The 20525-nt window shown below is 45.4% G+C and overlaps 1 protein-coding gene across 3 annotated transcripts in view; it reads right to left on the bottom strand.

Moving 5' to 3' along the window:
- Positions 1-8006: 8006 nt before the first annotated feature.
- Anapc5 (anaphase promoting complex subunit 5) overlaps positions 8007-20525 on the bottom strand; it is a 33625-nt gene continuing 21106 nt past the window's right edge. For 2 of the 3 annotated variants that reach the window (XM_021631358.2, XM_021631359.2), the window contains exons 12-17: positions 15563-15637; positions 13644-13765; positions 11925-12032; positions 11703-11850; positions 8609-8771; positions 8007-8346 (exon numbers count right to left, since the gene is read on the bottom strand). In XM_021631358.2, coding sequence (XP_021487033.1) covers positions 8135-8346; positions 8609-8771; positions 11703-11850; positions 11925-12032; positions 13644-13765; positions 15563-15637 — 828 coding nt within the window. In that variant the 3' untranslated portion in view covers positions 8007-8134. The remainder of the gene's footprint in view (positions 8347-8608; positions 8772-11702; positions 11851-11924; positions 12033-13643; positions 13766-15562; positions 15638-20525) is intronic. The other variant, XM_060382407.1, reaches the window with a different exon arrangement.

The raw sequence follows: 20525 nt of genomic DNA, 5'->3' as shown, positions 1-20525 counted from the left end.
GGACGCGGCGTGGGGCGCGCGTGCCCGCCGCGGCCGCGGCCGCGCGCCGGGTCCCGCCGAGACCTAGGCAGCGGCGGGGCGGAGGCGCGCCGGAGTGGCGGGGGAGGGCGCGAGGGAGGCGGCCGGCGGCAGGAAGCGAGGCCGGGCCCGCCGGGGACGCGCAGGCCGCAAGTTTGGGAGTGGGCCTCGGGTCCCGCCAGCTGCTCCACGCTGCTTTGTTTGTGAGCGTGGGGAAGTTGCCCCAACGGCGGCGGGGAAACCCAGGAGCCGGTCTGGCTGCTCCCTCCCTGCATTTCGGGGCGACGCCCATTCTGGTGAAGCCCTTTCCGCAGCCGCCTCCCCGCTGACCACTGCTGCAGGCTCGCCCTAAAACGCGCTGCTCTGAACGGCCCTGTGAAGTTCTAGGTCTCCCACAAGGCCGGCCAGACACCCTTCCCCATTTTGACGTTTTACTTTGCTGGAGCTTTAGAGGTCCTTTAGGCTACGAGTTGGGTAACGACGGAGAAGGAAAAAGGCATTTATTTCAAGGTCTCGCTGACCCGGTGACCTTGGAGGTGGGGGGTCGGCGAACTCAAACTTGGGTGTTCACCAGTGGCTGTCAACCTGTCCCTACCGGCAGCCAAAGGGGAATCAGAGCTGATACGTCAAATTCACCAAAGATTCAAAGCTCTTTGTGAGCTTTCCACAAAGCTAGGTCGATTTCCAGCCCTTCTTAGCCAATTATCCCGATATTTCCAGGCTACAGGAGCACTCACAAATTCAAGGACCGGACAGGTAAACTCAGTGAGCATTCTGCTCGGATAGCCACGTCTGCAGACAGCTCAACGCGCTTGCATTCATTTGTTGGTAATAGCAAACTGAGCAAGAAGTGGTGGAATACTACACAATAGTTAAAAGGACCGTGTTAGATTTATTTGTACCCGCAGGAAAAGAGCACAAAAACATGTAGAGTAAGAGAGCAAGCTGCAGAATACAGCATCACGCACAGCGTGTGTGTATTTTCAAGCCCCACTCTTGAGTGACTTCCCGGGGAGACGTGAACAAATGTCTATTCACCCAAAATAGGGCGCCAACAAGACATCAGAGCATGATTCCGTCCAAGCCCAGCCTGGTGAACCAGTGAGCTTATTGGGCTTACTCATCTCCAGCATGGATGCTGACCCGCCAAACGCTGCCTAGGTGGAGCGCCTCCTTCCTTGACCTTCTCCCCCCTGGGAGATAGTCTAGCATCTCCCAGGGCCATGGGCTTGCTGTTGGGGGTTGCCTCCGAAAAGGGTAATCTCAGGCCAAGGTCTAATGAGTCTCTCTCTTCTCCCTCCCCGAAGAACTGACAGTAGCCTCGCCCCTGTGATGGGTTTGGTGCAGAGGCAAGCGCAGCTGCTATGATTTCAAGAGGGCAGCAGCATGTTCCGTGAGCCCCACACGGTGTGTGCTTATGGACATATGCTAATATAAAAAGATATAAAAGTCAAAGAGAATCGGTTCATGTTAGATTCATGACAGTCTGACACCAACAAGGGAGCAGGCAGCTAGAGGGGAAGAGTGCTCGCCTGGCATGTGGGAGGTGCTATCATGGTATAAAAGTAAAAGAAGGGAGTTGGAGAGCTGGCGGAGCAGTTAAGAGCACTAGCTGCTCTTGAGGGGACCTAGGTTCGATTCCCAGCACCCACAAGATGCGTACCGACACTCTGGAGCTCCAGTGCCAAGGGATCTGACACCCTCTTCTGGCCTTCCCAGGCAGTGCATGAATGTGGTAAACATACATTCGGGTAAAACACCCACACACATGAAATAAAAATAAAGGAAGGTGGGTCAGGCATGTTGGCACATACACCTTTAACCCCTGCCTTTGGGAGGCAGAAACTGGGATCTCTATGAGTTCAAGGCCAAGCTGGTCTACATAGAAGTTCCAGGACTATATAGACTATGTTTCAAAAAAGATAAAACAATAGTAATGAAGGAAGGAAGGAATTGAGGGCAGAGAAGGGGACAGGGAGTGTAGGAAGATGTTGTAATACTTTTTTTCTCTATAAATGGTTGTGAAGCAAGCTGCAAAATGTTAACAACAGTCAATGCTGAGTAGTGGCCACATGATATTGTATTTTTCTGTGTTGTATGGCCCCCTCATCCCAAATAGATATTAGGGATGGTGGGGTGGGGGTCACTTTGGGGTCATTAATGATAATGCAAGTGTTGGCAAACTTTTTCTTTTTTTTAAGATTTATTTATTTTATGTAAATGAGTGTTCTATCTGCATTTACACCTGCCAGAAGAGGGAATCAGTTCACATTACAGATGGTTGTGAGCCACCATGTGGTTGCTGGGAATTGAACTCATGACCTTTGGAAGAGCAGACAGTGCTCTTGACCACTGAGCCATCTCTCCAGCCCAAACTTTTTCTTTAAAAGACCATAAAGTCAACATTTCAGGCTCTACCCCCTGCTTTCAACCATGATGGCTCAATCCTGCCATTTAGCAGCCACAGACAATAATAAATCAATGGATGTGGCAGTGCCCTAATAAAACTTTATTATAAATGTCAAAGGGTGATTTCCAGACAGTTTCCCTGTGTGTTGCCAAATAGCAGGCACCCAGTGAAGCAGTTTCCCCGGGCCATCATCCATAAGAGGGGGCACTTTGGAGCAAGGCAGCTGTCGCCCATGCTGCTCTAAGTAAGTCCCATAAACTCATTGTTTCAGGCCATAAAAGGAAATAAATAAATAGATAGATAGATAGATGGACTGTGGGCAAAGGAAAAAAAAAAACCATTTGGACAACCTTGCTTTCCTAAGGTAACCAAAATAGACCCCAGTGTTCATTCCCATTATTTGTTAAAATATACAAGTCTCTATGACTACGTCATGTTTTACTAAATTGCCCATATTTTAAAATTTTTTAATGTATTTTAATGTTTTTAATGTATGTTTTATTATAACACCAGATTAACACTGACAAAAACTCAGCGTAAATTTACCAAAGAAAGTTTAAAGACACTCATACAGGGGCTGGAAAGATGCTTGGCAGTTAAGAGTACTCATTGCTCTTGCAGAGGACTTGGGTTCAATTCCCAACACCCACAGGATGACTCAACCCCCTGTAGCCCCAGCTCCAGGAAATCTGACTTTCTCTTCTGGCCTCTATGGGCTCTCACTTTATTTGATGCTCAGCCAACCCTGTTGTCTTTATTCTTTCCTTCTTCACTCGAGTTGTTTGTTTTGTGGTGCTGGGGAATCAAAGCAATGGTCTTGTACATGCTGAGTAAACATTTCACCGCTGAGCTATGCGCCCTGAGCACCGCTCACGGGTTTTGACTTAGCGTTTGTGTAACTCAGCACAGAGGTGGAAAGGCAGTGACTTTGGGATGAGATGGACTTTATTCAAGTCTTTTATCCACCAATTACCAGGTCTGTAAGCTTGGCCCATGGACTTGATCCCTCCCAGTTTGAATTCATCAGCTGTCAGACAGAGGTAATAGTGCAGAGCACACAGACTTGGCCTGGGGTATGTGAAAATATTAGCTCAGTGCCTTGCACCCAAGTGCTCACTGATGCTAACTGCCAATATACTTAGCACAGCGCTAAAAATCCCATCAATTTATGTGCCTGTCTTATTAAAGCAAATTAGAACAAAGTGCGGAACACTATAATTGCCTGTCATTGCCACTCAGCTCCTTTCGTGCTAGGGGCCATCCCACACAAAGAAATAATTTTCTTCTCAGAGATACAAAAACAAGAGTTAGCGTTCCATTTTCATCTCCCCCTCCAAGAATGCCAGAAAATCCTATTCTAGGCAAACAGATCTTGTTGTCCTGACAACACAGATTGCCAGGAAAATAAGTAAACATGGCATCTGAGTCTTATTTTTTTAAGGAAAACTTAAGCCCTGTGGAGGGGAAGGCATGGAAAATCTAAGCGTTCATCCTTTCTCTCCCACGTGGATGGCTTCACACCGTCCTTTCAAGGCTTTGCCCCTCCTTCCTGAGCTAGCCTGCGTTCCACTCATGTTCTGCTGCGTGGGCCTGAGCATCTAGAACAAGAGAGTAGGATTCATATCACCAACGAATTTGTTTTGTCAAGTTCTTATTCTTCAACAGAACAACAGCTAAAAGAGGCCTCGAAAAACTACCTCTGCAGACAGTGAGACTACAGGTTGGTTTCTAAGTCCTCAATACAAATGGCCTCATAAAAGATGTCAGGGAGTATGTATGGGAGAGCTCTTCCCCCGTCCTTGCACACATATGCAAGAAGAAAAACATTAGGGCACGACTGAATACTCAAAACAAGTGGACAAAGCCCAGGCGTACAGGTGAAGGCGAAGACTGCCTGGGACAGATGAAGGGCATGGGCTGTAGAGACTGTCACCCCAGAACTGAATCTCTTTCTTCCTTCTAGTCCTTCACCACTGACAGGGCTGGCTCTGCCCACACTTGGGGCTGTTTCCTCATTGCTGAAATGGGTATAAGTTTTTAGTGGTGTCTGGTACATGCTGGCTACTGGATAAATGGCACAAGTAGTCAACCAACAGAAGTATTCACAGGCACAAGACCTTTCAAAGCAGTGGGATCTGAGTAATGCAGAGGACATTAGGATCCCAGGTCTACAACCTGCTCATTGCACGACTTTGGCCAAGGGATTTTACATCTCAACGTCCCAATGTCACCTGTCATAACTGTCTATTGCCCATTCTTTAAGACTGCTGTGGCTCTGTCTGTGTTCCAGCTTCCCTCTACCATCACGTTCTCCTTCTCTCTCTGTCCTGGGTGCCCCCTTTCTCTCTCTCTCTGACCCTCCCCCCTCATGAATCACTCATTGCTCATACCCCTTCCCGCTGTCCTCACTCCTGCCTTCTCCTTTATATCAGAAAAAAAAAACAAACAAACAAACAAAAAAAACTGTTGTGAGGTGAAATACAGGGTTGATTTAAAAACAAACTATTTTATTCGTGTGTCTGTGTCACATGTGTGCAGGTGCCTCAAACACAGCCTTGTATCCCCTGGAGCTGTAGTTCAATTCACTTGTGAGCTTTCCAATGTCGGGGGTGCTGGAAACTGAACGTGGGTCCTCTGGAAGAGCAGCAAGAGCTCTTAACCACAGAGGCGCCTCTCCAGCCCCAGAAATGTGAACGTCTGCGCACAGCCTTCACAAAGGCCACTCTGTAAATGTTACCCACTCCGATCTAGGTCAGGGAGCACGCCGCTGAGTCCGCTGGGTAGGGTGCCCACTGGGGTTCTGGGTCAAAACACCTTTCCCCTTTCTTTTGCGGACAATTTCTGAAGGCCCCTGGGGTAGGCCCAAATGCTCAGTGACTACAAAGCTTTCATTCCTGTCTCACCAGACCGCTTTCCCATTTAATCCATTCTGAGACCGTTAATGTGAAATCGCCTGGAATTACGCCATTACGTAACATAATTACTGGCTTCCTTCTCCCACCACACACTCCATTAGGAAAAAAAAAAAAAAAAAATTAAAAGCCAGTTAGGTATCACCCAGATAGTTCTGTGTTTCAGGGTCACTCTGATATTTCTATTTTCTATTCGAGCCATCTCCTGCCGAAGACCCGCCTCAGAGGCTGAGTCTCTGACACCTGGGATGAACGGCTGACCGCTTCCTTGCAGGGATGAATGTCAGCTAGCTGAGAGCAGGGCCAGACAGGTGGCTTTGTGGGTGAAACCAGGCATCGATCTGTGCTCAGAAGGGGCCTCGGTAGCCGGGTGGGGTGGCTCACGCCTGTAATCCCAGTACTTGGGGAGGCAGAGGCAGGCGGGATCTCTGAACTCGGGGCCAGGACAGCCAGGGCTATTACACAGAGAAACCCTGTCTCGAAGAACAAACAAAAAGGGCCTCAGTACTTGGGCTTAAGAAGTGGTGGCACACTGATTTAACCCCAGCACTTTGGAGGCAGAGGCAGGCAGATCTCTTGTCAGTTTGAGGCCAGCCTGGTCTAAACAGCAGGTTCTAGGCCAGAAAGGGCTGTATAGTGAGACTTTTCTCAAAAACAAAACAGACTCTGCTGTTGCCATTTTTATTTTTTATTTAATAGGAGAAAAGGATGCTGGAGATTAAGTCCCGTTTTTTATGTTCCACACTCAGTAGTGGCACTACAGCCTAGCACCTGAAACATTAACCCTCATGTGGCCCTACAAATTCCAGTCAGTCCTGGTCCACCTGGACGGCTCTGGGGTTTCCTGTTCATGCACCTGTATTGTATTTAATATAATAAATGGTTACAGGGACTTGTGGTGTAGCAATCCTAGCACTGTCTTCCCAGCCCCAACCCCAAACAGCTATCAGCCAGGTGCAGTGGCACACAGCTGTTTACCTATGACTCCAGGGAGGCTGAGGTAGAAGATCCAAGTTTGAGGTCAACCTGGGCTACAGTGTCTAAGAAAAACAAAACAAAAACATAAAGGAAAATCCAACTTCCTATATAGTTTCTAGAAGAATTTTTTTTAACTACACAGCCATTATTAAGATTTCATTTCTATAAACAATCTCCACAGAAATTAAAGATTTTTAAACATCAACACTCAAATTTGAGCCTCTAGTACTGTGAGCTGGTCTTCAGAGCAGCTGTCTTTGGCCAGCAAACACTACCTCACCGATGAAGCTGTTTTTCACTGCTTCAGTGAGAAACTGTTTCTCATTAGGAAGTTTAAATTTAACAGAGAAAGGGCCAATGACAGAAGCTGCAAAATTTTGTTGGTTCCCTGTGGCTTTAGGATGAGCTCTTCCAGTGTGCGCTGGTTTGGCTGTGAAACAGGAATTTGCCTGATGATGAACTCTGCTTATGACAGAGCTCAAGGAGAGCTTACAGGCCCCTCTAAGCTTCACTCCCTTTCCCTTAAAATCACCTCCCGAATTGCTAGATTTTATCATAACATCTCACTTACATATAGAAAAGCACATGCATGGAGAAGAGCCACAGAAAAACAAAGCAGCTATTGTTCTTAATAGCATAAAATAAATAAACCTAAAGATAATCTCTCCTTTTTATCAGCAGGCGGGGACTGACTGGCACATGCTTGTGAACTAGCAAGAACCCACCCAGGCTGACAGAAGGGAAGCAGCAGAAGCAAACCCATGAAAGCCTGCTGGGCTGCAGCTGGTGGCAGAGCACTTGCCTGGCCTGGATCCTCAGCACTGGGGAAAACAAAAACCACAACAAAGGAGTAAATCTTTTTATTAGGGGCATGCGCATGGCAGTCAGAAGACAGCTATATAAAGTGGGGGTTTCTCCATCCATCCTTTTTCTTTTATGCACACAGGTGTTTTGTGTGCATGTATGTCTATGCCAGGCTGTTAGATCCTGGAGTTACACACAATTGTGAGCTGCTGGGCACTGGGAGTTGAACCCCGGGTCCTTTGGAAGAGCAGTCATTTCTCTTAACCGCTGAGCCATCTCTCCAACCCTCCATCCACTTTTATATGGGTCTAGGGGATGGAACTCAGGATGTCCAATCTGTATGGCAAACTCCTTTACCCAATGACACATTTTTGCCAGCCGTTAACATTCTCGTTACATGCAATTTTGTGGGCACACATGCACGAGAACTCATGTACCTTTGTGCATATCTTGGGGGAGGGGAGGCAGAGATAGATGCTAGCTGACCCCCTCCATGCTCTCCACTTGACTAAGTGTCAGGTTCCCTCACTGAATTCGGAGCCCAGTGATTCTCCTCCTCTGCTCGGCAGCTTGCTTGGGCAGTCCCACCTCTGCCCCTGAGTGCTGGGACAGTAGGTGGCTCAAGCCCCCTCTACTTTTATGTGGGTCTGGAAATCCAAACTTTTGGTCCCCACACTTTCCATCTCCCCAGCTCTTATTTTTATTTTTTGAAAAAGGAGTCTCACTGTGTAGCACTGGCTTGCCTTGAACTCCATTTGCAGACTAGGCTGACCTCTACCTCCCAAGTGCAGGGATTAAAGGCCAGGGCCACCAGTCTCCCTGTAAGCAGCTTCTTAAGAGGATACATAAAGTTCCTGTAAAGACACTGACAATTCAGCCCAGAAAAAAGCACCACAGACCAGAACAGTTTATTGACAAGACAACATCTCACGACCCACTATTTAAGCACAGGGTGAGACACACGCCCAGAGCGGGACTGATGCTCCACAGAACAGCGAGCAGGGAGTCTTCTCTAGAGATGGTTAATCAAAGGCACCCCGTGGGAGGGCAACTCCTGATGCAGCTGCCGGAAGATCATGGCACAGCGGTTCCTCTCCTGGGTCTTGCCCAGGGCATGGTAGAGTCTGGCTTGGAAGTAAGCAACATCTCTGATTCGCTCTCTACAGTCAACTTTTGCAAAGTAGTTCTTGGCTTCATTGAGGTTCTCGATGGCGGCCTCCAGAGCTGACAATGGGGGAGAGGAAAAGCAACATTTAACATGTGAGTTCTCAAAACTTGCTGTCTAGATTCAGCACACACCAGATATTCTTATATTCTTCACTCTTTAAAATATGGAAGAAAAAAACCCCACCATACTATAAAAAGCTTTGTCTTACTTCTTTTGGTTTTAAAAATTAAAATTAAAAATTAGAATGCTAGGGCTGGGGAGAAGCAGCAAGCAAACGCAATTGCTGGGTAAGCCAGACAGTCTTCATATAGCCCCTACCTTCTGCTCTCTTCACTGGGTCATAGGAAGCTGCTGAAGCCACTTGGCACTTGGACACTAAGAACATGGCACGGCCTTTGTCCAGGATAGCCCCGTCAGCCAGTATGGGCTCAATGGCCATGTGGAGAAGGGTCAATGCCTGCTCTGGGATCCCAAGAATGAGCTGAAAAAGAAATGGCAGACCAGGGTACACACGCATGTCCTGTGCCCATTGACAAGGAGGAGTCAGGCTGTGGGTGTTTTCTCCTGAATGGTTCTCTCTGGCCTATCTTCTCCATGACACAGGCTAGCTTAGCCTGCACAACACACTCCCAGAGAACACAGGCACAGAGCAGTAGCATGACTTCAATAGATCCAGCAGAAAGTGGTCATTTGTACCATGGAAAGCTTTGTCTTATTTATTTTTCTTTTTTGTATCATTTTATTTGGGTTTGGTTTGGTTTTATTTATGACAAGGTCTTTGTAGCCCAGGCTAGACTGCAACTCACTGTGTAGCCTAGGCTGGTCTCATAGGGCATGAGTTCTCCAACCTCCGTCTCAGTTCTCTGTCGAGAATCTCAAGTGCACAGATATGCACAACCTAGTCCAGGAGTAAAGTTCTGCTTTTACAAAGAGATTTAGCAATGACAGACGTGGTGGAAGGCTGTGGTGACTCTTACTTTCTTCTTTGATCTCCAGCAGCAGAGGGAGGAGCCCTAAACATCAGAGCTGGCACTAGGGAGGCTAAGGCAGAAGTGCTGTATGTTTGAGGCTGGCCTGGGCTACAGAGATCCTATCTTAAAAATAATTTATACATGATATGGCACTATTGATATAAGAAAAAACATATGAGCAATTAAATACAATGTAGAGTCCACGGATCAACTGAATACATATGTATGTATGTATACATATACTTATATACATACAGATAGGTATATATATGTGTGTGTGTGTGTGTGTGTGTGTATATTATATGTATACATGTATATATACAACCTTTAGCATCAATTGATTTTCTCAAAGGCGCCAACATTATTTACTGAAAGAAAAAAGTCCTGTTTGTTTTCTTGAGACAGGGTTTCTCTGTGTAGCCCTGGCTGTCCTGGAAGCAACTTTGTAGACCAGGCTGGCCTAGAACTCAGAGATCCACCTGCCTCTGCCTCCAAGTGCTGGGATTAAAAATGTGTATCACCACACCTACCCTGAAAAAAGTCCTTCCAATAAATTTCAATAAAACAGTTTGTTTTGACGAACAAAATAATGAAAGGTATATAACATACATTTGAAAAATAACTTAAAAGAATTACAGATCTGGGCTGGAACGATGGCTGAATCTATAAAGTGACTGCCATGCAAATATGGGGACCTGTGCTTGATCCCTAGAGTTCATCCTAAATGTCTATGTCTAACCCTAGCACTGAGGAGGCAAAGACAGGGCTTACTGGCCGCCAGCATGACTAAATCAATGATTTCCAGGTTCAATGGAAGACTCTGCCTCAAGAAATAAGGTGACGGGGGCTGGAGAATGGCTCATCAGTTAAGGACACTGGCTGCTTTTCCAGAGGACCCCAGGTTCAATTCCCAGCATCTACATGTCTGCTCACAACTGTCTGAAACTCTAAGATCTGATACCCTCACATAGACATACATGCAGGCAAAACACCAATACACATAAAATAAAAATAAATAATTATTTTAAAAAATAGAAATAAGATGAAGAACAACTGAAGAAGACACCCAAGGTTGATCTCTGGTCTCCACACAAATATGTGCACATGTGTACCAGCACAAACATATGAACACATGAACAGATACACACATTTTATATACACATAGAAATTTCAAAGACCTAAGTACAAGTCTAAAATTGCATAATATCTGTAGAAAACTAAAGGGAAAATCTTCATGATCTTACATTTGACAACCATTTCTTAGGATGAACATCTGTAATCTTGGCACAATGGAGCAAAGGCTGGATAGAGGACAGCTCCAAGTTTGAGGTCTGCCTGGTCTAGATAGTGAGTTCTGAGTTAGCTCATAGTACTCAGAAAGACTCTGCCTCAAAGTAGGGTGGAGGTAAGCCAGGTTTTGTGGCATAATAGCACTTGGGATGCAGAGGCAAGAGGACCCCAAGTTTTATGCCAGCCTGAGCCACAGAGCTTGTTTTGTTTATATCACAAACAAACAAACAAACAAACAAAAGAATAAAAATTAGAAATGCTAAAAAAGGGCTAGAGAGATGGCTCAGCCATGGTTACAAAGAACCTGAGTTCAGTTCCCAGCACCCACATGGGGCCACTACCATCTTAGGTCCAAGGGATTCAACACCCTCTTCTGAACTCTGAAGGCATTCATATGCACATACACACAAACAAATAATGATGCTCAAAATCATTGCTCACCAGAGACCAGAATACAAAACAACAATAAGCCACCTCCTCACACACAATATGCTAATGAAAATTACAAAATTCCAGTGCTGGCAAATTCTTAAGTCTTGACAATTCAGGGTAAATCGGAACCCTTAATACACTGTTACTCAGAACACAAAAATGATGAGGGCACTATGAACCATTTAGCACCATTTGTGCCAAAAATAGTTAAGCAGTTTCTAAAAGAAATCAAAATTACCATATGATTCAACAACTCCATTCTTAGATGTCTAAGAAAACTGAAAGCAGGTATTCAGACAAAACCGTGCATAGAGGCTGAGAAGATGGCTGGTGGACCAAGTGTCTGCCACACAAGGCTGGAGTCCACACCCCTAGTATGACATGAAAAGCCTGCATGGTGAGGATGCTGTACTTGGGAAGTAGATGGTTCAGTTGCTAACACACCTGCCGTGCAAACCAGAGGGCCTCAGTTTGCTTCCCAAGCAAGCACATAACGAGCTGGACACAGTGACATGTGTCTGTGGTCCAAGTGATGGGACAGCAGAGGTATGAGGATCCCTGGAGCGCAAAGGCTAGCCAGCCTAGCCTAAATGACAAGCACAGGCAGGGACTCAAAATGATACCCAAGGCTGACTTTGACCTCCACATGTACCTGGTACACATAGACATAACACCCTCAACTGGCACAGTACCCCACAGGACAAAAAACACTGGCTTACCTGGGCATAAGCCAAGTTGAGCACAGTTTCTGAGGCCAAGTACTGTAAGCGGTATTCCTTGGAGAGGGCCAGAGCCTCCAGGAGCACAGGCATTGCAATGGTTGGGGAGGAAGATCGCCAGTACAGTTCTGCCACTGACAGGAGGACGCTGAGCACAGAGAGGAAAATGGGATGAGAAGATCCACTGCCATTCCCCAGTGGGACACCTGAGAGACTGCTTACCTGATGACCATTTCTGTGTTCTTTAACTTCTGACAGTATGTCAGCAACTTCTGCAGAAGTTTGTGTGCCTCTGTCATTTGGTTCTGAGCTTGCATTACAACTGCTTTTCTGAAACAGTCAAACAGTAATGGTTACACAGAAGTCTGCAGATGTTTCAACCATAACTATAAGGGATCAAGGATCTACTCAGCAGGACTGCTAACCTCTAAAGAGGGAAAAAAAACTGATTTAATTTTTGTTAAAGAAAAGGAAGGAAAAAAAAAAAGAAAAGGAAGGTGACAAGAAGAGAGAGGAGGAAGAAGAAGGAATTGAAATGCGGCGGCAGCTGCCACCACCAGGTGTGATCCCAGCGTTTGGGAAGTGGGGACTGGAGGTCAAAGGCATCTGCAGTCTGCAGTTACACACCACGTTTGAGGCCAGCCTAAGCGCCATGAGACCCCGCCGCCGCAGAAAACCAGCCAATGCATGGATGTGCGTATGCAGACAAAAGTCTAGCTGGCTCAAAAAGCAAAAGGGCTTGTTCCAAGCATGATGACCTGAGTTCAATCCCTGGGACCCACATAATGGAAGAAAAGAACTAAGTCCTAAAATTTACTCTTTAATATCCACACGTGCACTATGGCACATACACGCTCACACAGACACACAAAATGAGTAAATAAAACATAATAAAAAAAATCATTAAAGTCCTGGGTTATAGCTATCCATATCTCAGTTACTATCTCTAGGAGATATTTACTTTCTTAAATTTAATTATCTATTTTTTGTTGTGTGTTTGTTTGCTTGGGACAGAGTCTCTCTACATAGACCTGGTGTACTGAAACTATGTAAACCAGGTTGTCCTAGAACTCACAGGGATCTGTCTGCCTCTGTCTCCCTAGTGCTGAGGTTTAAGGCATGTGCTACCATTCCCAGATACTAATGATTATCTGTTTTATTTCCTAAATAAAATAGAAAAAAAAAAAGCCTTCACATTTTCAACTAAAGCTGCAAGTAAACTGTTATTTAATGCACAAACAAAAGCATAGTAAATTTTTAAAAATTATTTTGGCTGAATTTGAGGCCACCCAAGTCTACAGAACAAGTTCCAGTCAGCCAGTGCTACATGGAGAAACCCTGTTTTAACAAAAAATTTTGGGGGAGGTGGCTCAGCACTTAAAAGCACTTGTCCCTCTTGCAGAATACCTGGATTCAGCTCCAGGCACCCCAGGTGGCTGACACCACCCTTAACTAGTTACAAGGCTCCCACGCCTGCTTCTGACCTCCACTGTCACTGCGCTTCACATGCTGCATGCACACACATTCGGGTAGAACACTCAGACACATAAAACAAAGGTAATAATTAATTAACTGTAAAATTTAATTTGGAGCCAGTGAGGTGGCTGAGCTGATGAATCACCTGACACCAAGCCTGATGACCCAAACTGGATCCCCAGAGCACATGTGAAAGCTGGACAGTAACACAGGCATCTGCACTCCTCGAATAAAGATGGAAGAAGGAGGAATCTCTGAGCTCTCAGGCCAACTTCTGCTTCTGACATAAGCAGAAGTAGACAAGAGAGATCCTGTGTGAAACAAGCGAAGCGGAGGGCCAACACCTGAGGCTGTCCTCTGACAGCCAAACATGTACTGTGGCACCTGCTCAAGGCACACACACCGTACATGGGAGATTTTAAACAATTCTTTTGCTTTGTGGTGACAGCTTTCCAAGTTTCTCACCTGTATACACCTTCTATGCCATTAAGTGCTGTGATTCCTGTAACAAGTGAATCAGCCAAATGGAATTTGCCATCATTCATTGCTCTGTCAAACTGTATTTTTTGATCACACAGCATCCATAACTAATAAAAAATAAATACAAAAAAGAAAATATTCACATTATTGCTCAATGGTAATATCAAAGCATACTGGTTTGCTTAACAAACATCCTAACAATTCACATACCTGTGTTTGAGGTTACTTGTTGATTTATTGACTGCTACAAGTAATTAAAACGAGCAAACAGAAGCCCACATTTGGTGGTGGCAAACACTTGTAATTCCGGCACTTGGGAAAAACTAAGGCAGGAGGATCAAGAGTTCAAAGCTGGCCTGAACTACATAGGTACTGTTGTGAAGAACAAACATAACACAAAATAGATACTTGTCCACTTGTCAGCTCACACTATGCTTTACTTTGATGGTACTTTTACTTTAGAGTCTGCCAAAGTTTTTAGCAAATTCTATTTCCTCCTGTTTTCCAGACTGAGCACTTGATTTGTTGTGTGCCATTCCTACTCACGTCTCCTATAGGTTTATAATGCTTAAAACAGCATACAGACTGAAGCTATGTTTGGTTTCTAATTTTGAGAGTGTCTCATGTATCACAGGCTAGCCTCAAGCTCTCCATACAGTCCATGTGTGTAAGAGTTTTGCCTTTAGATGTGCCTCATTTGCATATCTAGCATGCTTGGAGAAGAGGGAGTCAAATACTCTGAACTGTATTTCAATTGTGAGCAGCTATATGGATGGTGTGAATTGAACCCAGGATTAACAAGTTTTTAACTACTGAGCTATCTTTCTAGAACCTGACTGTGAATATGTGTGTGTATCTGTCTGGTACTGGGGATTGAACCCAGGGCCTTGTGGATGCTCACTGAGCTTACGTCCCAACCCCGATTTTGAACTTTTGGTCCTCCACCCTGGCCCCAGCTCCAGGATATTGGGATTACAGGCACCCACCAGACCCCATTCATTCGGCGCCAGGACAGAACTCAAGCTGTACGCACACACTACCTCAGCCTCATCCCTAGCCTGAGCCATTTGGGTTTCTTTGTATGTTTGGTTTTTGAGACAGGATCTCACTATGTAACCCTAGTTGGCATGGAAGTCACTAGGTAGACCAGGCTGGCTTCACACCCAGAGAGCTGCCTGCCTCTGCCTCCCATTGAAGTGTGAGAAAATACATCCAGGCCCACCTGTGTTTTGTTTTTCTTTTAATTTGTTTGTGTCTGTGTGTGGATATCAGCATATGGGTGCAGGTGCCTGCACAGTACTGAAGAGGCTATTGGATCCCCTGGAGCTGCAGTCACAGGCGATGGTGAGCTGGCCTACTCTGGGTGCTGGAAACTAAACTCCGGTCCTGTGAAGAACAGTGCATGCTCTTAAACACTGAGCCACCTCTCCAGCCCCACGAGCTGGATGTTGGGAAGCAACACCTGTGTGCGTCCTTCTACCTTACTTTTCTGCAGTGCTGGGAATGGAAGGAGGAGCTGAGGGTGCTTGGCAGGTACTCACTCTGCCTTTAAACCGCTTCCTTTGCAGCCTGATGTTTTTCTGAGGGAAGACCCTAACATGCCCCACTTTACGGCCAGAGGGTAGCTCAAACAGAAACGTGCTTCCCCAGGGTGCATGACGCCTTGGGTTTCATCCCAAGCATAACATAAGCTGGTGTGGTAGCGCATGACTGCAATCCCAGCACACGGGAGGGCCAGACGTGAACACAGAAGTTCAATGTCATCCTCAGCCAGGCAGAGTTTGGCGCTGGCATGTGAGACATTTGACCATATCTTAAAAAACAACAACAAACACACTACTTTACATTATACCCAAAAGCACTTTTTTCAGAATAAATCCATCAGCATGAGAAAGGGAGGTTACCTGGGCATGCTGACTGTTGGGTGGAAATCTTTCCCTCAGGTGTTTTAATACTTCAGCAGCAGCGGGGAAACAGCCCTAAAACAGAGGGACATGATGACTGGCATACCAGCACTGATGTTATACCAGCTCACATGGTAAAGGTAGGGTCACATGACCTACCTTTCTTCACTAGTAAGCTAGAACACAGCAGGCAGAGAACTGAACGTTACAGCAAGGTGTCTTTTTTTTAATTATATGTCCTAGTGAATTTCATTTATTTTTAAAAATCTTTTCATGTTAAACTTTAATTGTAAAAAACGTTTTCTGTAGATATAGTTATCATCAACCTCTTTAGTCAACTTGGTTCACAGATGTACAGCCATGATACACACATGTACATTTATGACACAGCACAGACCAGAATCCACTCAGAAGAAATGTTCACACTTAGCCTCCATTGCTACCCAGACTAGCCCACGAGGCCATAACTAGTGAAACCTGGCTGTGAACACTCCCTGCTCCCCCTGCCTCCAACTCCCAAGTGCTGAGATTATAGGTGTGTGCCACCATGCCTAGCTTAAAAACCATTTTGAATTATACAGGTAAGCAAAGTTCTTTTTAGGAGGAAACAAACAAACAAAGAAGAAGACAAATTACAGCAGGCCTGGTGGCTCATAGCCTCAAGGCCAGCTCCTGGGAGGCAGAGACAATACAACAGTTGTGAGTTACAGGCCAGCTTGTTGTTCGACTGGTGAGCTCCACAAGGCATACAGTCCCGTAGTTCCTCCTCTCAAAGAAAAAAAGTCACTTGTCATCCCTCTCACAGAGAACCACAGATAAGTTTGGCACATCTCCTCCTTCTAAGCCTCTTTTTTTTTTTTCCTCTGTGTGTAGCCCTGGCTGTCCTGATCTTGCTTTTGTAGACCAGGCTAGCCTTGAACTCACAGGGATCCACCTGCCTCTGCTTTTCCCAAGTGCTGGGATTAAAGACGTGAGCCAACACACCTAGCTATAAGCCTCTTTTATATTCACAAATATAAAATACAGAAGTACCCAAAAACAACTATGCATATTATTTTTTTGTAAAATAAGTGTAACACTGAACTGTAACTGCATGGTAAGAATTCAATAAATTGTGTTTGTGCTTTGACAGGGTTTCACTATGAGCCCTGTTTGGCCTGGAATTCCGCATGAAGGCTGGCCTTACATTAACAGATATGCGCCTGTCTACTATTCCACTTCATAAGTGCTGGGATTAAAGGTGGCAAAATATCTGGCAAAATATTTTTTACAAGATTTGATTTTTCCAGTAATAATACATATAACTCAGATGCTGAGACCCACAACCAAGCCTTCGGCAGAGTGTAGGGAATCATATGAAGGAAGGAGGAATTAGTATAACCTTGAGGAGACAGGGAGCCCCACAAGGTCCAAATATATCTGGGCACAGGGGTCTTCTCTGAGACTGTTTATCCAACCAAGGACCATGCATGGATATAACCTACAACACCTGCTCAGACATAGCCCATGGTAACTCAGTATCCAAGTGGGTTCCCTAGTAAGGGGGACAGGAATTATTTCTGACATGAACTCAATGTCTGGCTCATTGATCTCCCCCTCCCCTGAGGGAGGAGCAGTCTTGCTAGCCACAGATAAGGATATTGCAACCATCCTGAAGATACCTGAAAAGCTAGGGCCAGATGGAAGGAGGAGAGGAGGACATCCCCTCTCAGTGGACTCGGAAGGGGGCAGGGGGGAGATGAGGGAGGGAGGGAGGAGAGAATTGGGAGGGAAGGAGGAAGAAGGCTACAGCTGGGATACAAGTGAATGTATAAAATAATTAAAAAATAAAAAAATATTAAAAAATAATACATATAACTAATTCTGTATTAGCATCCTGTATTAGGTAGATAGACTGATACATGAAAATAACCTGCCAGGCATGGTGGCACACGTCTTTTATCCCAGCAGTTAGGAGGCAGAGGATATATATTTTGGTTGTTTCTGGCTAATTTCACTTTATAAATGTTGCACTGACTATCTTGGTGTGTGTAATTTTGCATATATATGTGCCTAACTATTTCCTCATAGGCATAGAAAAATAGAGGCACTTTTAAGGTCTTTTGCCTAATTTTTACTATTTAAGTACTTATTTATTTGTCTGTTTTTGGTTTTTCAAGACAGGGTTTCTCTGTATATCACTGGCTGTCCTGAACTTTTTTTGAGACAGGGTTTCTCTGTGTAGCCTTGGCTGTCCTGGACTCACTTTGTAGACCAGGCTAGCCTTGAACTCACAGAGATCCACCTGCCTCTGCCTCTCCAAGTGCTGAGATTAAAGCCATGTACCAGACCATCTGGCTCACTTTTGCCTAACTTAATGGCTGAAAGTATAGTTTCACTATCTTGATTTTTTTTTTTTTTTTTTTTATTCAATGTGTGTACCCCGGCATTCGTATAGTTAGAGGACAACCAGCGGGGAACTGGACATCTTCCACCATGTGACCTCCAAGAATCAAACCCAGGCTGTCAGGCTTGGCAGCAAGGTCTTTTACCCACTGAGCCATCTCGCCAATCCACTATCTTAAATGTAATTTCAACAAGACTGACTTTTCTCTTTTGTGTTTAGACATCCATGTTCTTCTGTGAACATACATTCATGCCTTTCTTACAGGTATGTATTGGGAAATGTTGTTTTTTTTTCAGCAAAAGCTTTTCAGTTTGCTCTAATCATTCCACTAAGTGGTATACTATTTAGAATGATCAATCACACAACTGAGCTTTTATCTGAAATAAAAACCACACTGAACTACAGTAGCAGAAAATCATTTTTCTTCCGTGATTTTTACAGGCCAGTTCTGTCCACTGTCCATGTCTATCACAAAGAGCTGAGCTGGTACCAAAATGGCTGTCTAACCTTCAGACCAAGAGAACTTTGCACACACTGCAGTCATTCACCCTTTAAAAAATAAATCAGTGGCACCTGCCATTTCTAAGGCTCAGAAAGGAATGGTACAAGATGACCCCAGGTCACTCTGGAAGAGAAAAGGGCTGACAACCTCAGAGAAAGAGCTGGTCTGGCCTTGGGATTGCAGGAGGGTCAGAAAGGCCCAAAGTTCCTCACAGCTCACCCAGTCCTGCTACCCCAAAAAGCACAATGCAACAGAGACAAAGAGAGCAAACAGAGGCTAGGACAGGCCCGCCTTTCCATAGTCAGCCAGCCTGACCTATGTAACTAAACACGCGACAGGCCTCCACATAGCCAGTGCACGAGGTAGATACTCTAAAATCAAAGTCTTGCTGAAGCAGCTAAGGACATAAGGAGGCGGCCATCAACACAACGGGAAGCCCCAGTAAGGGGCAAGAAAAAAACATGGAAGAGTAACATATCAGATTCCTGGATGAAAGCAAAAAGTAAACACAGATGATATGCCCTCTGACCTGGGGGTGAATGAGTGGAATGTCTCAGGCAGCAGGACACACAGGACCTTTCACAGCCTAACCTTCCTGTGTTCGCAGAAAGGACTGAAAGATGACCAAGTTGGAGAGCTCTTTACTGTATAAGCTGGGGCTACATCTAACAGTAAGAGCGACCACAAAGGGTGAAGAGAAATACTGTGACGAAGGAGACCTGCTTGAACGGCAGCTTGTGTGCTCTGTGAGGCCCAGGGCTCAGAGTCCCCAGATTTTTCTTCAGGAGATTGTTTAGCTAAGGGAAACCTCCTACGCCAGCATCAGGACTTTAACCTCCTACAAAGAGAATTGTGCACAATTATGTGGGACACAAGTCAAGATCACGACAATTCCTACTCTCCTTTGGGGTCAACTGGATATGGGATAGAGACAGGAATGACAGATATTGGTGGGTAGACCACCCCGATCTCAGATTCTTGTTCTGTGGAAGAGGAATAAAATAAACTGAGCTTGGGCTGGAGAAATGGCTTAGAGGTTAAAAACACTATCTACTCTTCCAAAGGTCCTGAGTTCAAGTCCCAGCAACCACATGGTGGCTCACAACCATGAGATCCTGTGCAGACACACATGCAGCAGAACAATGCATAAACAAACAAACAAACAAACAAATCTTCAAAAAACAAAACAAAACAAACAAAAACAACCAAAAAACTCCCCTGGGCTCATGAGGCTCCCAAAGGATTCAGCAAGATGACACATGTGAAACACCAAGCACAGGCCTGGCACGAAGCAGAGAGCAACATTGGTTACCACTGTTCTGCCTGGATCATCACATTCTCCCCTCCCCTGAAGACACACATGAACACATAGGCCGCCTTAAATTTACATCTCTTCTTTAGTTTCTTTGTTCATGTTTGAGAGAGGGTGTTTCTATACAGCCTCATCTGTCCTGGAACTCACTATGTGGATCAGGCTGGCCTTAAACTCTGAGTGCTGAAATTAAAGGTGTGTGCCACTATGCCTGGCATACTCCATTTCTTACAAACAAGCAGCCAACTTTGTGTTCCTTTCACTGATGTCAAAATACCCTGTATTTCACAAACTTTGCACACTCCACATTTAGACACTCTCCACAGGGGATTTCATTCTCCAGCGACCTGCATCAACCAGACCAACCTAACACATACCCAGGGCTTTTCTCAAGCACTAGGGGGAAAAAAATGGCAGAGCCCCCAGTGCCCTAGAAGCTAACTAGTCAGGCCACCTATTTGAAAAATTCCTCAAAAACCCGAGAGCGGTGCCACAGGGAGATGGTGCCACCCTTTTTAATTAGCATTTGGGGTTGGGCAGCAGTGGCACATACCTTTAATCCCAGCACTCAAGAGGCAGCGGCGGGCAGATCTCTGTGAGTTCAAGGCCAGCCTGGTCTACAAAGCTAGTCCAGGACAGCCAGGGCCACACAGAGAAACCCCGTCTCAAAAAAATAAAAACACAAACAGAACTTAACATATGGGCACACCTTGGAGGCTATGCTGGGAACATGAGGTGAACAGACCTCTACGACCACAAGCGT

This window comes from Meriones unguiculatus, chromosome 4 (assembly GCF_030254825.1).
Source record: "Meriones unguiculatus strain TT.TT164.6M chromosome 4, Bangor_MerUng_6.1, whole genome shotgun sequence".
NCBI lineage: Eukaryota > Metazoa > Chordata > Mammalia > Rodentia > Muridae > Meriones > Meriones unguiculatus.
The sequence above is the reverse complement of the archived record's forward strand: the minus strand, read 5'-3'. Positions and strand labels throughout refer to the sequence as shown.